Consider the following 13,406-nt stretch of genomic DNA (forward strand, 5'->3'; position numbering starts at 1 on the left):
TCGAGTTGTTTGATCATGGAATATCTTGCTGCAACTTCCTTCACAACCCTATTAAGCTTCCCAACTTCACTTCTTGTCTTAGCAATCATACTGTTTTACTTCATCCAATCCCATAGGAATGTCAAGAAACACCCATTGCCACCCGGTCCAAAACCATGGCCTATTGTTGGATGCCTCCCTACCATGCTCCGAAACAAGCCAGTGTATCGATGGATACACAATCTCATGAAAGAAATGAACACTGAAATAGCTTGTATCCGTTTAGGAAATGTTCATGTGATTCCTGTCATTTGTCCTGATATTGCTTGTGAATTCTTAAAAGCACAAGATAATACCTTTGCATCTAGACCTCATACCATGGCCACAGATCTCATCTCGAGCGGTTACTTAGCAACAATTCTCTCTCCCTCTGGAGACCAATGGAATAAAATGAAGAAAGTTCTTATGACTCATGTACTTTCTCCTAAAAATCATCAGTGGCTTTATAGCAAAAGAGTTGAAGAAGCTGATCACCTTGTTCATTACGTGTATAACCAGTGCAAGAAGTCTGCGCATCAAGGTGGCATTGTGAATTTGAGAACTGCTGCCCAGCACTACTGTGCAAATGTGACTAGGAAGATGCTGTTCAACAAGAGGTTTTTTGGGGAGGGAATGAAAGATGGTGGACCTGGTTTTGAGGAAGAGGAGTATGTGGATGCATTTTTCAGTTGCCTTAATCATATATATGCATTTTGCATCTCGGATTTTTTGCCATCTTTGATAGGGCTTGACTTAGATGGGCATGAGAAGGTGGTGATAGAGAATCATAGGATCATCAATAAATACCATGATCCCATAATCCATGAGAGGGTTCAACAATGGAAGGATGGTGCAAAGAAGGATACGGAGGACTTGCTTGATATTTTAATTACCCTAAAAGATCCTGATGGCAATCCCCTGTTGTCAAAAGATGAGATAAAAGCTCAAATTACAGTAAGTTTTATATGCATTTACATTTTGAATTCCACATGGAAACACATATTTATGTCTTTAATTTTAATTATACGAGTGATGAGTTAGTTATAGCTTAACTGGCACCGTGTCCTTTCCTTTGAGAGTCTCAAGTTTGCATCTCTTTCCTTAAAAACCAAATTGTAATAATCAAGTTTCACTACTGTATATCATATATAGTAATGATTTTCAAACATGATGACACTTGCAGGAAATAATGGTTGCAGCAGTGGACAATCCATCAAATGCTTGTGAATGGGCATTCGCAGAGATGCTAAACCAACCTGAGATACTTGAAAAGGCTACTCAAGAACTGGATAGAGTGGTCGGAAAGGAGAGACTTGTCCAAGAATCAGACTTCTCGCATCTCAATTACGTGAAGGCATGTGCTAGAGAAGCATTCAGGCTTCACCCTGTTGCACCATTTAACGTTCCTCATGTGCCGGCCGCCGATACAACAGTTGCCAACTACTTCATCCCGAAAGGTTCCTATGTTCTGCTTAGCCGTCTAGGACTGGGCAGAAACCCTAAAGTATGGGATGAGCCGCTCAAGTTCAAGCCAGAGCGCCACCTCAATGAAATGGAGAAGGTGGTGCTGACTGAGAATAATCTGCGATTCATTTCGTTTTCCACTGGAAAACGTGGGTGCATAGGTGTGACACTTGGGACTTCAATGACTACCATGCTATTTGCTAGACTTCTTCAAGCGTTTACTTGGAGTTTACCACCTCATCAATCCAGCATCGACCTTACCATTGCAGAAGACAGCATGGCTCTTGCAAAACCACTGTGTGCACTTGCAAAACCACGCTTGCCTCCACAAATGTATCCCGGATACTGAAGGGAGTACAAGGACTGCGTATGCTGCAAAATATTATCAATAGACGTTGTGCCAGAACATTAGCAGTTAATGTAATAAACTCTGGCAACTTTTATATTGTTGAGAAAAGAAACATAAAGGATTTGTGTTTAGAATTCTTATTTAAAATTTTTTACTGGATTATGATAGTTTGAGCTTATAACCCCTAGTAAAAACAAGAATATAATTTAAGAGTGTTGAATATTGTTGCTGCCCATTTTGGGGGGCCCATATAAACCAAAAAAATCAAGAAAAAAAAAGCAAAGAGAAAATTAAAAAAAAAATGTTGGAAGAAAATCACAAAAATATATTTGTAAGAAAAATATACCAGAACGCCGAGGAAATTACTGTAGATTGATTGAGAAAGATCAAGATATACAAGATTAAAAAAGTTGACAATGTATTTTCGACTAATGAAAGCCTCATTGGCAAAGAAAGATTAAATTTAAGTAGGAAAAAATCAAATTGGATGTTTAAGGATTCAATTGGATTTTTTCAAGGTTTAATTATATTTATTGAGAACTTATTTGCAAGAAAAATTGATTTTTAAGTCAATTTAAACTTTAATTTGACGAAATTAAAATCTAGGGGTCGAATTTTAATTTTTAAGAGTTAATTTGGTTCAATCAGAAACTTAATTATATAAATATTAAAATTTAATGGGCAATTAAAAACTTGATTGAAGAAATCCAAAACTAAGCACCAAAATAAAAAAGACGCATGAATATAAAGGTTGGAATTTGACCAAATCACGGGTGTAATTGAAGAAATTGAAAGTTTGTTGGCCAATTAAGAGTCAAATTGCATAAATTAAGAACCAAGGACTAAAATAAAAATAACGGTCAACTTTGGGGCTGATAATTAAATTTGAAAATGGTGAAATTGCATGAAATTAAATATCTGAAAGCAATTACCGGTATAATTAAAAGCAATTGAAAAAGTAAAAACTCAATCAAAATTTTTCAAATTCTGAATTAAAAATTCTAAATTGCATGTCGTGCAGACTTTCTTGAATATTTTGATAAACGATTTAAAAAAATAATTTTATAAATAGTAATTAACAAGTACTGGTGTTTTATTCGAAAACACTTAGTATTGCTCTTAATTTCCGGAAAGCATGAATTTATCTCATAAAATAGCCAAATTGCTAATTAACAGCTTGTGTTCGATGAATACTATCATCCAAATTCTTCTCCTCATAGTTATATTAACTGCCAAGTTATAAACTAAAACATTCCAAGTAAGTAGCGGCAAACATACATTGGAATCTATGAATAATTACTATAATTAATAAAATTTCTGTAACTAATTAAAGACTGGAGATCATGATCAGGGGATGAAAGAAGACAAATATGATGCCGGACTAATTAATTACTATTGACATGATTTTGTGGTGTGGTCAATATTTCTGTTTCACTTGGGATGGTAGAATCAACGCTGGCTTGACTAATTAATTAATTAATGCATGGTGATTAAGATAAACCCTGTTTTATATATATATATAACCCGCATTGTTTCAAATTCTTCAAGAGTTTGACACCGTTCGACATTGCGTTTGTAACTGCGTTTCATCAAAATTTGAAATTTATTTTTTTTTTACTAAAATTGAGTGCAGTTTATACTTTTTGGATCGTTTTGATGTGCTGATGTCAAAAATAATTTTTTTAAAATGAAAAAACATCATTGGCATGCATTTCGGCACGAAAAGCTATTTGAAAAGCACCCGCAACCATATTGCCAAACACGCTCATAAGTTTAACCAAACACTGCCGAACTAGTAGAAGAAAAAATGCCTCAACAATCGATTAAAAGACGTCGAACACATTTCATAGCAATCCATAGAACGAGCTATGGAAAGAAAGAATTCAATTCCCATCCCTCACTTCAAAGCGGGAGCCATACTCCCAACCTCTCTCCACTACCAAAGAGAAGAGAAGACAAAGAACGAAGCCAGATAATCTCTTCTTTCTAGCTCCATCTATGACTTATGGATCTTAGGGATAGTTTTCAATGGGCAACCCTGGAAACGAAAAGACTTAAAGGAGAAGGCTTACTTCTCAAAGGTAGGCTTAGAGACTCATTCAAAGTTGGAAGTTGATCCACTTCCTTTATCAATTATAGGGGAACCGTCCTAGGCTCTAAAGCTAATCTATACCTTTCACTAAGTCTCTCTCTCTCTCTCTCTCTACAAATCACATTCGTAAACCCCTAATCTTTCTCTTTCTCTATACACCGTTTATCATTTTATTTCTCTACACAGTAAAACTAAAAATGGGAAAAACAAGTGAAATTGGAGGGCTAATATCAGCAATAACAGCCTCCTTTTCCTTTTCTCAATCAAATTTTTTGTGTTTTTGGTGGTGGGATTCATGGAAAATTTGTGGAAATGGGTTTGTGTTGTTTTTGTTGGGTTTTTGGAATTGGAATTGGAATTGGGTTTTCTTTATTGGTTTTTTTGTTGGGTTTTTAATTAGGGGCATTTTTGAGGAGTTGGTGAAAATGTTTTTGTTTTTTTTTTTGTTGACCCGAGTCAACTCATTTGACTCGTGACCCGATCATCAGACGTTGACCACCAGATCGGGTTTAAAAACTATGGATATACAACCCGCAAACTAGTAGATATCAAGTAGCAAAACTAATGAACTCTTGAAGAATTTAAAACATCCCACACACACACACAAAGAGGTTTCTTCTTGCGCTACCCTGATGGCGAATCTTTTTTTGGTTAATGTAAAATAATATTATACGGGACACATGAAACTTTTTGACATTATCATTAAACTTGTATACATGTGACTCGGATTATGAATTCTACTGGGTTCAGTTAAATTTGTATTATGTTATTATATGATAAAGCAAAATATAAAAATTCATTCAAATTTAATCTAATATTGAACGATAAAATTAAAAAAATAAAAAATCCAATAAAAATCTAATATTGAATGATATAATTGAAAAAAACCAAGAAAACACAGAGGGCAAAAAAAAAGAAGAGCCCGGTTGTACAGGCCTAAGACAAACACAACATGCCTAGGCCATGTTTATTTTTATTTCTTTTTAAAAGTGATGAATAACATGTTATTCACCGCTATTTTGTTTTTTTTTTTTTAAATAGTAGCAAATAACAACACTACAACTACCATGATGGCTAAAAAGAGTAACCTTTTTGTATATAATGGGACCCACACAAAAAAAAGCAAGAAAAACTTTTTCTTTATGGTAGTTTTTTGTATTTAATTGTATATTAAAAAAAAATCACACCCCACCATCCTTTGTATTAATTGTTTTTTATAGTAGCGTTTTAAAAGTGTTTTAAAAAAAATATTAATTTTTTTTATTTTAAATTAATATTATTTTAATATTTTTAAATAAAAAATGCTTTACAAAACAATAACAATAACAACAACAACAAGACTCTCGTATTCCTCCTAATAGCACGTGATACATATTGATCAGCAGGAAAAGATCAAACATTCATCTATGTGGCCAAGATTAATGGAGTCGGTGTGACCATTGGTTATAGACGTGCAAAAGGGGCAAACGTTTTCCACAACAAAACTATTCAACTGGGTTTAATTATTTCCATGTCTGATGATACACTTATCACTGTCCACATATCTCCGACTTCTGTGCTTCAAATAATCTTCGGATTATGCCGTCCATAGCATGGCATTCACAGAGATACAAACCATATTCGTTGGAATTTAACTTTAGGAGACAAGGAGGATCTCTCTCTCTCTCTCTCTCTCTCTCCATATATATATATATATATATATATATATATATATATATATATTTCTTGCCCAACAACTCAATATTTAAACTCTTTAAACATTCAATTCTGCAGGATAGATATGCAAGTATTGACTATTACATAAAGTTTAACTGGTTATGAAATCTCATAAAGGAGGATGGGAGAATTGAGATTATCTATTATAAAAGTGAAAAACAAGTCTATTCACCAAGTCTTTTAAATTAGAATTATTTTTTAAACTAAAACATTATTTGGATTATGATAGATTTAGCTTGTAATCCTCTGGATTAAAAAAGAGAAGCTGAAAATTATTTGTTTGTTTACTTTTCAACTATTTCTGCGTCAATCAACAAGTGATTTTGCGTGCTATAAATGGCCGAAAAGGAGTTCATCTTTATCAAGTACTAGGCTAATAAATTGGAGGGGTATTTGATCAAATAAATGGTTGTTAAACATTTAAACACAAACAATAATTTTAATTGAATATTTTCATTTGATAAAAAAAGGTAAGCGAATTCGATTTTAATTATATTGATTTTTTTATACTAAAATTCGACAAAATAATGTAAAACTTACTAAATTAAACAACTAAAATTCAACACAATTATTTCTAAGTGTTAATATTTTTAACCCTAAATTTTTTAAAAAAATTATTGTAAATGGAATAAATACAAAATAATAATTAAAACTAATCCTACACATTTAATTGAAATTGAACAAAACATTTAAAAAATAAACTAAAATGCAACAAAATAATACAAAAACTACTTCAATAATAACTAAGATTCAACACATTTATTAATTTATAAAATTATTAAGAACACAAATTTCAACGAAAATAATGACAAAAATACAAAAATGATGCAAAAAAAAATAAAAAAAAGGAAGAAAAAGGAATGAAAAGTTATTACTTTAATGGCGTGCTTAATTTTGATTGATAATTAAAAAACAAAAAATAAAAAGAAAAGAAAAGAGATTGTTAATAAACCCAAAAAAAAATAAAGAAAGACAACATACATGAGGATGAAAAGAGAAGAGAATGCTTGATTTAGACTGAGAAGAAGAGAGAGAAGAGAAGAGAAAGAGATAGAAATAGTTCCATGAGAGAAAAAAAAAGAGAAATAGATGAAGCTCCGTCTGTTCTGATTTTGGTTTTTTAAGTTAATTTTACCAACATAATTACCGATAAAATATTAAATATTTATATTAGTGATTTCGTTTGTAAAGTCGTATTGAAGTTTAATGGTCTTGGTATCTGGACACTTTTTACCAACAGAATCATGGACAGAAAATTAGATATTAATATTTTAATATTTTTATCAGTGATTCCATCAATAAAATCAAATGGAAAATTTTAACTTGCATAAAATTTTTCAAAAAGCCCTCCAAATATTACCGATGACTTTTCATTCTGTTAGTGATGCTGTTGGAAAACAAAAGTTAATAGTCAAAAGAACATTAAGTATTGGGGTATTGAGAAGTGAACTGTTCTCGTAGTCTCTAGAATATACCGAAAGACATATTATGTCAGTATACCCGTATGTAATGAAAACTATAAATAGTGTCAGGGAGAAGACAAGCAATTCACATGGTCACTGGAATATATTGACGAACACATTTCATCTGTATACTCGTATGTAATATACAGTCTATTGATATTTTTATCATTATAAAACAGTTTCTAATGCCAAATTGTATTTGTATTCTCTATCTATCTATCTATCCTGCAAATACTTCAATTCACAACTGCATATACAACACAATAACATTAGTTCATATCACAATAATAAAATAAATATTTCCTTATGATTCAATAATAAATTAACTTCATTGTCATTATATTGAACTGAATTTTATCCAAATATTACATTATAGTTTATGGCATTACACATTCATCAATTGACTCGTCTTCATTTCCATTGCAATCTTCTACGTTGATTTAATCGTTATCATTATTTAACTCTTTGGTGTCAACAACAACAAAAATATTCTCGGCGATGCTAAAATTTAAATTTTCTTCTAAGTCATTAGACAAAGCAACTCGATATGGATTAACTAACTCACTAAGTTGAAAGATCTCATCTCTCATAGTTAATTCATCGGTACCATTATGAACAACCTCGACACGACCCCTAAGTTTGGTTTTCACTATGGATAACCAATCAACTCTTGAACGATTCTTTCTAAAGGAATGAGTGTATATATAATAAACTTACTAGCATTGCTTGGCGAAAATAAAAACATCATCGACGTTGCGGAGTCTAGCCTTTGAATTAATTTCGACCAAACCATGATGAGGATATATTTTGATTTCTTTGTCAATGGTATCATACCAATAACATTTGAATAAAAAAACTTTATCATGCTTGCTATGATATTACAATTCAATAACCTTTTTCCAACTTTCCATAGTAGTCAACTTCAAACTCATTAGAAGTTGATCCTTTAACACAAATTCCATTGTTATATATCTTTCTACCCTGCCTATATTCTTCAGTATGAAACACATGACCATTAAAGAAATACTCGTTGTAGCACTTCACATTTCTTTTAGGACCCAAACTTAGTAAAGACAAATTAACACTAACATTCCCTCTCAATTGATAAACACATAAACACGGTACACGAAGTACAATCATGAACAATTAATAAGAAATGTATAATGAAATTAAATATCCTAAGAGATAAGAATAATTAAAAAGTACTTACATGTGTTCTGAACCACATGGAAAATTATTCATTTTATAATCAAAAGATTTGGGATTTAGTCAGCTGTGAGTTTTAGAATAGTAAATATTGACGATGTTGCCTATAAGAAATTCAACAATGTATCAGTTTATAATATTATAAAAGATAAATTGTTCAAAAATAATAACATATTAAGTAGTATACTTATAGAATAAAAGGTCTTAGTTCATCACAATTAAATAGTATATAATTATGTGTTTGTCTGAATTCTATTTCTGACAAATATCTTCCTCACACAACATTTTTGGTACGGGTCGTCCAGGATGAGAGAATATTGACAAGTTCACACATGAAAGCACTTCCCCACCATTGTCATATCTTGGAACGCGGTTGATTCTTTTTCTTAATTGAAGCTCCAAATAGTACAAGATAACTATTGAGATCTCTTCAATAATATAGGCCTTGCATGTTAAAGCCTCAACATACGCCTTGTTTTTTTAATTTTCTCTTAAGGTTGAATAAGTACCTGCATGGAATTAAATGAATGTTTTGAAATATGCAAAGAAGGACAATAAAATTTTAATTATGAAGCATGTGTAATCTCTGACCTCTTGAATGGATACATCCATCTATATTGGACTGAGCCTCCAATTTTTATCTCAAATGGTAAATATATGGGTAAATGCTCCATCAAATTGAAAAATAATGAAGGAAATATCATCTCAAGTTTGCAATTGTCTGGATGATATTCATTTCAAGCCTCTTTATGTGTTGTGTCTGCAACTTATGGGAGCATATATCTCTAAAGAAGTGACTAATCTATGTGAGTGCATCTCATATCCTCTTTGGTAATACATCACAGTAAGCTAATGGAATGAGTGTTTGCATAAACACATGGCAGTTATAACTCTTCATTCTATGCAATCTGCAATCCTTCAAATTCACCAACCTTGATATGTTTGAAGCATGTCCATCAGGAAAACAGAGACTTTTAAGTCATTGATAGATAAGTAATTGTGCATTCTTGTCTAAGGTGGAGTTGACTTTGTGACCTATGAACCAACATAAACCAACTCTATATTTTTACGGTGTAAAAAAAAAAGTTATATCCATTCTAGCTTTAATGTTGTCCTTTGTATTTTCCTTGACGTCCATAACCGTGCTGAAAATATTCTCATACACGTTCTTTTCTACGTGCACAACGTCAAGGTTATGATGGAGGAGATTAGTTTTCCAATAAGAAAGCTCCAATAAAATACTTTGCTTTATCTAATTGTGGGTCAAACCAAAATCAGAAAATTTCTACTTACCAGATTGAAAATCAAAATTCAAACATAATATCATCATACTCTGATACCATGTCACACAATTTTTCACTTGAAAGAAGTGTTTGTTCAACTCTAATACCATTTGATAGGAATTCATAAAATTATCAGATATACAAGAGAGAGTACATGAGAATTTTACTTAGATTTTCAATTGTTTTTTATTAATAAAAAAATATGATTATAATTCTCATATTATTTAATAAAATCTTTTAATACTTGTGTGAACTTAACTAAATTTAAATAAACTATACAAATTTTTATATGTTTTATTTCTCATTTTACCATACTTATCTTGAGTTGTGTATTGGATGATCCTATGAGAATTTTCAAAACGAGGGATTAAACCTCCTCATTGTATAATTGTTACATCAAGATAATGACACGGTAGATGACATAGTCTATCAGGACTCTCCCTTTTCAAAGACAAGTAGAGAACAAAACATTATAGATTAATAACACATTTATAGTGTGTGGGGGCAATCTGGTGTTTATCACGACTCTCCCTTTTGAAAATCTTTTGTTATATAAAGCCACAAAAGGAACACCATGCATGTCAGCAACAGTAGTAGATCGAGTTGTTTGATCATGGAATATCTTGCTGCAACTTCCTTCACAACCCTATTAAGCTTCCCTGCTTCACTTCTTGTCTTAGCAATCATACTGTTTTACTTCATCCAATCCCATAAGAATGTCAAGAAACACCCATTGCCTCCCGGTCCAAAACCATGGCCTATTGTTGGATGCCTCCCTACCATGCTCCGAAACAAGCCAGTGTATCGATGGATACACAATCTCATGAAAGAAATGAACACTGAAATAGCTTGTATACGTTTAGGAAATGTTCATGTGATTCCTGTCATTTGTCCTGATATTGCTTGTGAATTCTTAAAAGCACAAGATAATACCTATGCATCTAGACCTCATACCATGACCACAAATCTCATCTCGAGAGGGTACTTAACAACAGCTCTCTCTCCCTCTGGAGACCAATGGAATAAAATGAAGAAAGTTCTTATGACTCATGTACTTTCTCCTAAAAAACATCAGTGGCTTTATAGCAAAAGAGTTGAAGAAGCTGATCACCTTGTTCATTACGTGTATAACCAGTGCAAGAAGTCTGTGCATCAAGGTGGCATTGTGAATTTGAGAACTGCTGCCCGGCACTATTGTGCAAATGTGACTAGGAAGATGCTGTTCAACAAGAGGTTTTTTGGGGAGGGAATGAAAGATGGGGGACCTGGTTTTGAGGAAGAGGAGTATATGGCTGCACTTTTCAGTTGCCTTAATCATATATATGCATTTTGCATCTCGGATTTTTTTCCATCTTTGATAGGGCTTGACTTAGATGGGCATGAGAAGGTGATGATGGAGAATCATAGGATCATCAATAAATACCATGATCCCATAATCCATGAGAGGGTTCAACAATGGAAGGATGGTGCAAAGAAGGATACGGAGGACTTGCTTGATATTTTAATTACCCTAAAAGATCCTAATGGAAACACATATTTATGACTTTAATTTTAAGTAACTAGCCAGGCACACAATTGCTTAGAGAAAAAAAGACTTAATTAATTATACCAGTGATGAGCTAGTTATAGCTTAACTGGCACCGTGTCCTTTCCTTTGAGAGTCTCAAGTTTGCATCTCTTTCCTTAAATTTTTTTTTTTAAATAATCAAGTTTCACTGCTGTATATCATAGTAATGATTTTCAAACATGATGAAACTTGCAGGAAATAATGACTGCAGCAGTGGACAATCCATCAAATGCTTGTGAATGGGCATTCGCAGAGATGCTAAACCAACCTGAGATACTTGAAAAGGCTACTCAAGAACTGGATAGAGTGGTCGGAAAGGAGAGACTTGTCCAAGAATCAGACTTTGCGCATCTCAATTACGTTAAGGCATGTGCTAGAGAAGCATTCAGGCTTCACCCTGTTGCACCATTGAACCTTCCTCATGTGTCGGCCGCCGATACAACAGTTGCCAACTACTTCATCCCGAAAGGTTCCTATGTTCTGCTTAGCCGTCTAGGACTGGGCAGAAACCCTAAAGTATGGGATGAGCCGCTCAAGTTCAAGCCGGAGCGCCACCTGAATGAAATGGAGAAGGTGGTGCTGACTGAGAATAATCTGCGATTTATTTCGTTTTCCACAGGAAAACGTGGGTGCATTGGTGTGACACTAGGGACTTCAATGACTACCATGCTATTTGCTTGACTTCTTCAAGCGTTTACTTGGAGTTTACCACCTCGTCAATCCAGCATCGACCTTACCATTGCAGAAGACAGCATGGCTCTTGCAAAACCTCTCTGTGCACTTGCAAAACCACGCTTGCCTCCACAAGTGTATCCCGGATACTGAAGCGAGTACAAGGACCGTGTATGCCGCAAAATATTATCAATAGAGGTTGTGCCAGAACATTAGCAGTTAATGTGATAAACTCCGGTAACTTTTATATTGTTGAGAAAAGAAACATAAAGGATTTGTGTTTGGAATTCTTATTTAACTGCTAGTTAATAAAAAAATTTAATGGATTACGATAGTTTGAGCTTATAACCCCCCGTGAAAATAAGAATATAATTTAAGAGTGTTGAATATTGTTGTTACCTATTTTGAAGGCCCCATATACACCAAAAAAGTCAGACAAAAAAAACCGGAAACAAAGAGAAAATGCAAATAATAAAAAAAATACTAAAAAGAAAATCACAAAAATATATCAGTAAGAAGAATATATCAGAATACGCAGGAAATTATCGAAGAATACTGGTTGAGAAAGATCAAAATATACAAGATTAAAAAATTTGACATTGTATTTTCGACCAATAAAGGCCTCATTGGCAAAGAAAGATTAAATTTGAGGAAAATTCAAATTGGATATTTAAGGATTCAATTGAAATTTTTCAAGGTTTAATTGAATTTATTGAGGGATTAATTGCAAGAAAAATTGATTTTTTAAAGTCAATTTAGACTTTAATTGGAAGAAATTAAAGTCTAGGAGTCGAATTGTAATTTTTAAGAATTAATTTGGTTCAATCAGAGACTTAATTGCATAAATATTAAAGTTTAATGGGTAATTAAAGACTTGATTGAAGAAATCCAAAACTAAGCACCAAGTTGAAAAAGGCGCGTGAATGTAAAGGCTGGAATTGACCAAATCAGATGTCAAATTGAAAAAAATTAAAGTTTGTTGGTCAATTGAGGATCGAAATGCATAAATTTAGAACCAAGGACTAAAATGAAAGTAGCGATCAACTTTGAAGCTGATAATTGAGTTTAGTAAGGGTGAAATAGCATGAAATTAAAAATCAGGAGACAATTACTAGTATAATTAAAAGCAATGGAAAGAGTAGGGACTCAATCAAAATTTTTCAGATCTCGAATTAAGAACCCTAAATGACATGTCGTTCAGACTTTATGAAAAGAAGGTAAATGACACGTCATTCGTCAGCTTGCATCTTTGTTTTAACAGGTTCAATTGATCCAGTTGACAACTTCAAGTGCATGAATACAGAGTTACAGACCTTTAAATTAATTAAGCAGCGTTGGATCCAAATAAAAGTGATTAGTACTTAAAAGTGCATTTTTATCAAGGTTTTATATCATCATTTTGCACTTGAAGTGTCAATAACTCCTTAACTAAAGCATGTTTTATAATAACATATCTAATTACATAAGATACCTTTAATTTATGGTAAATGTTCATCCTAAATGCAGGCCTATCACATAAATGAAAGAATTGATTGATGAGTTGAAGTACTGAAATTGAAAGGACAAAAAGATGGCC

General features: G+C 32.8%; 1 protein-coding gene and 1 pseudogene across 1 annotated transcript; both read left to right on the plus strand.

Moving 5' to 3' along the window:
- On the plus strand, positions 1-1,946 carry LOC133669691 (phenylalanine N-monooxygenase CYP79D16-like). The gene is made up of 2 exons (XM_062089922.1): positions 1-972; positions 1,202-1,946. Exons 1-2 carry the CDS (start codon positions 16-18, stop codon positions 1,829-1,831), a joined length of 1,587 nt encoding a protein of 528 aa, XP_061945906.1. The 5' UTR covers positions 1-15; the 3' UTR covers positions 1,832-1,946.
- Positions 1,947-10,189: 8,243 nt separating this feature from the next.
- LOC133669692 (phenylalanine N-monooxygenase CYP79D16-like) lies at positions 10,190-12,136 on the plus strand (annotated as a pseudogene).
- The last annotated feature ends 1,270 nt before the right edge of the window (positions 12,137-13,406 follow it).

Source organism: Populus nigra, chromosome 12 (genome assembly GCF_951802175.1).
Source record: "Populus nigra chromosome 12, ddPopNigr1.1, whole genome shotgun sequence".
NCBI classification, from domain to species: Eukaryota; Viridiplantae; Streptophyta; class Magnoliopsida; order Malpighiales; family Salicaceae; genus Populus; species Populus nigra.

Coding starts and splice junctions, on each gene's coding strand:
- LOC133669691 (XM_062089922.1), top strand. CDS start 16: ATGGAATATCTTGCTGCAACTTCCTTCACAACCCTATTAAGCTTCCCA. Junction 973..1,201: donor AGATAAAAGCTCAAATTACA/GTAAGTTTTATA, acceptor TGACACTTGCAG/GAAATAATGGTTGCAGCAGT.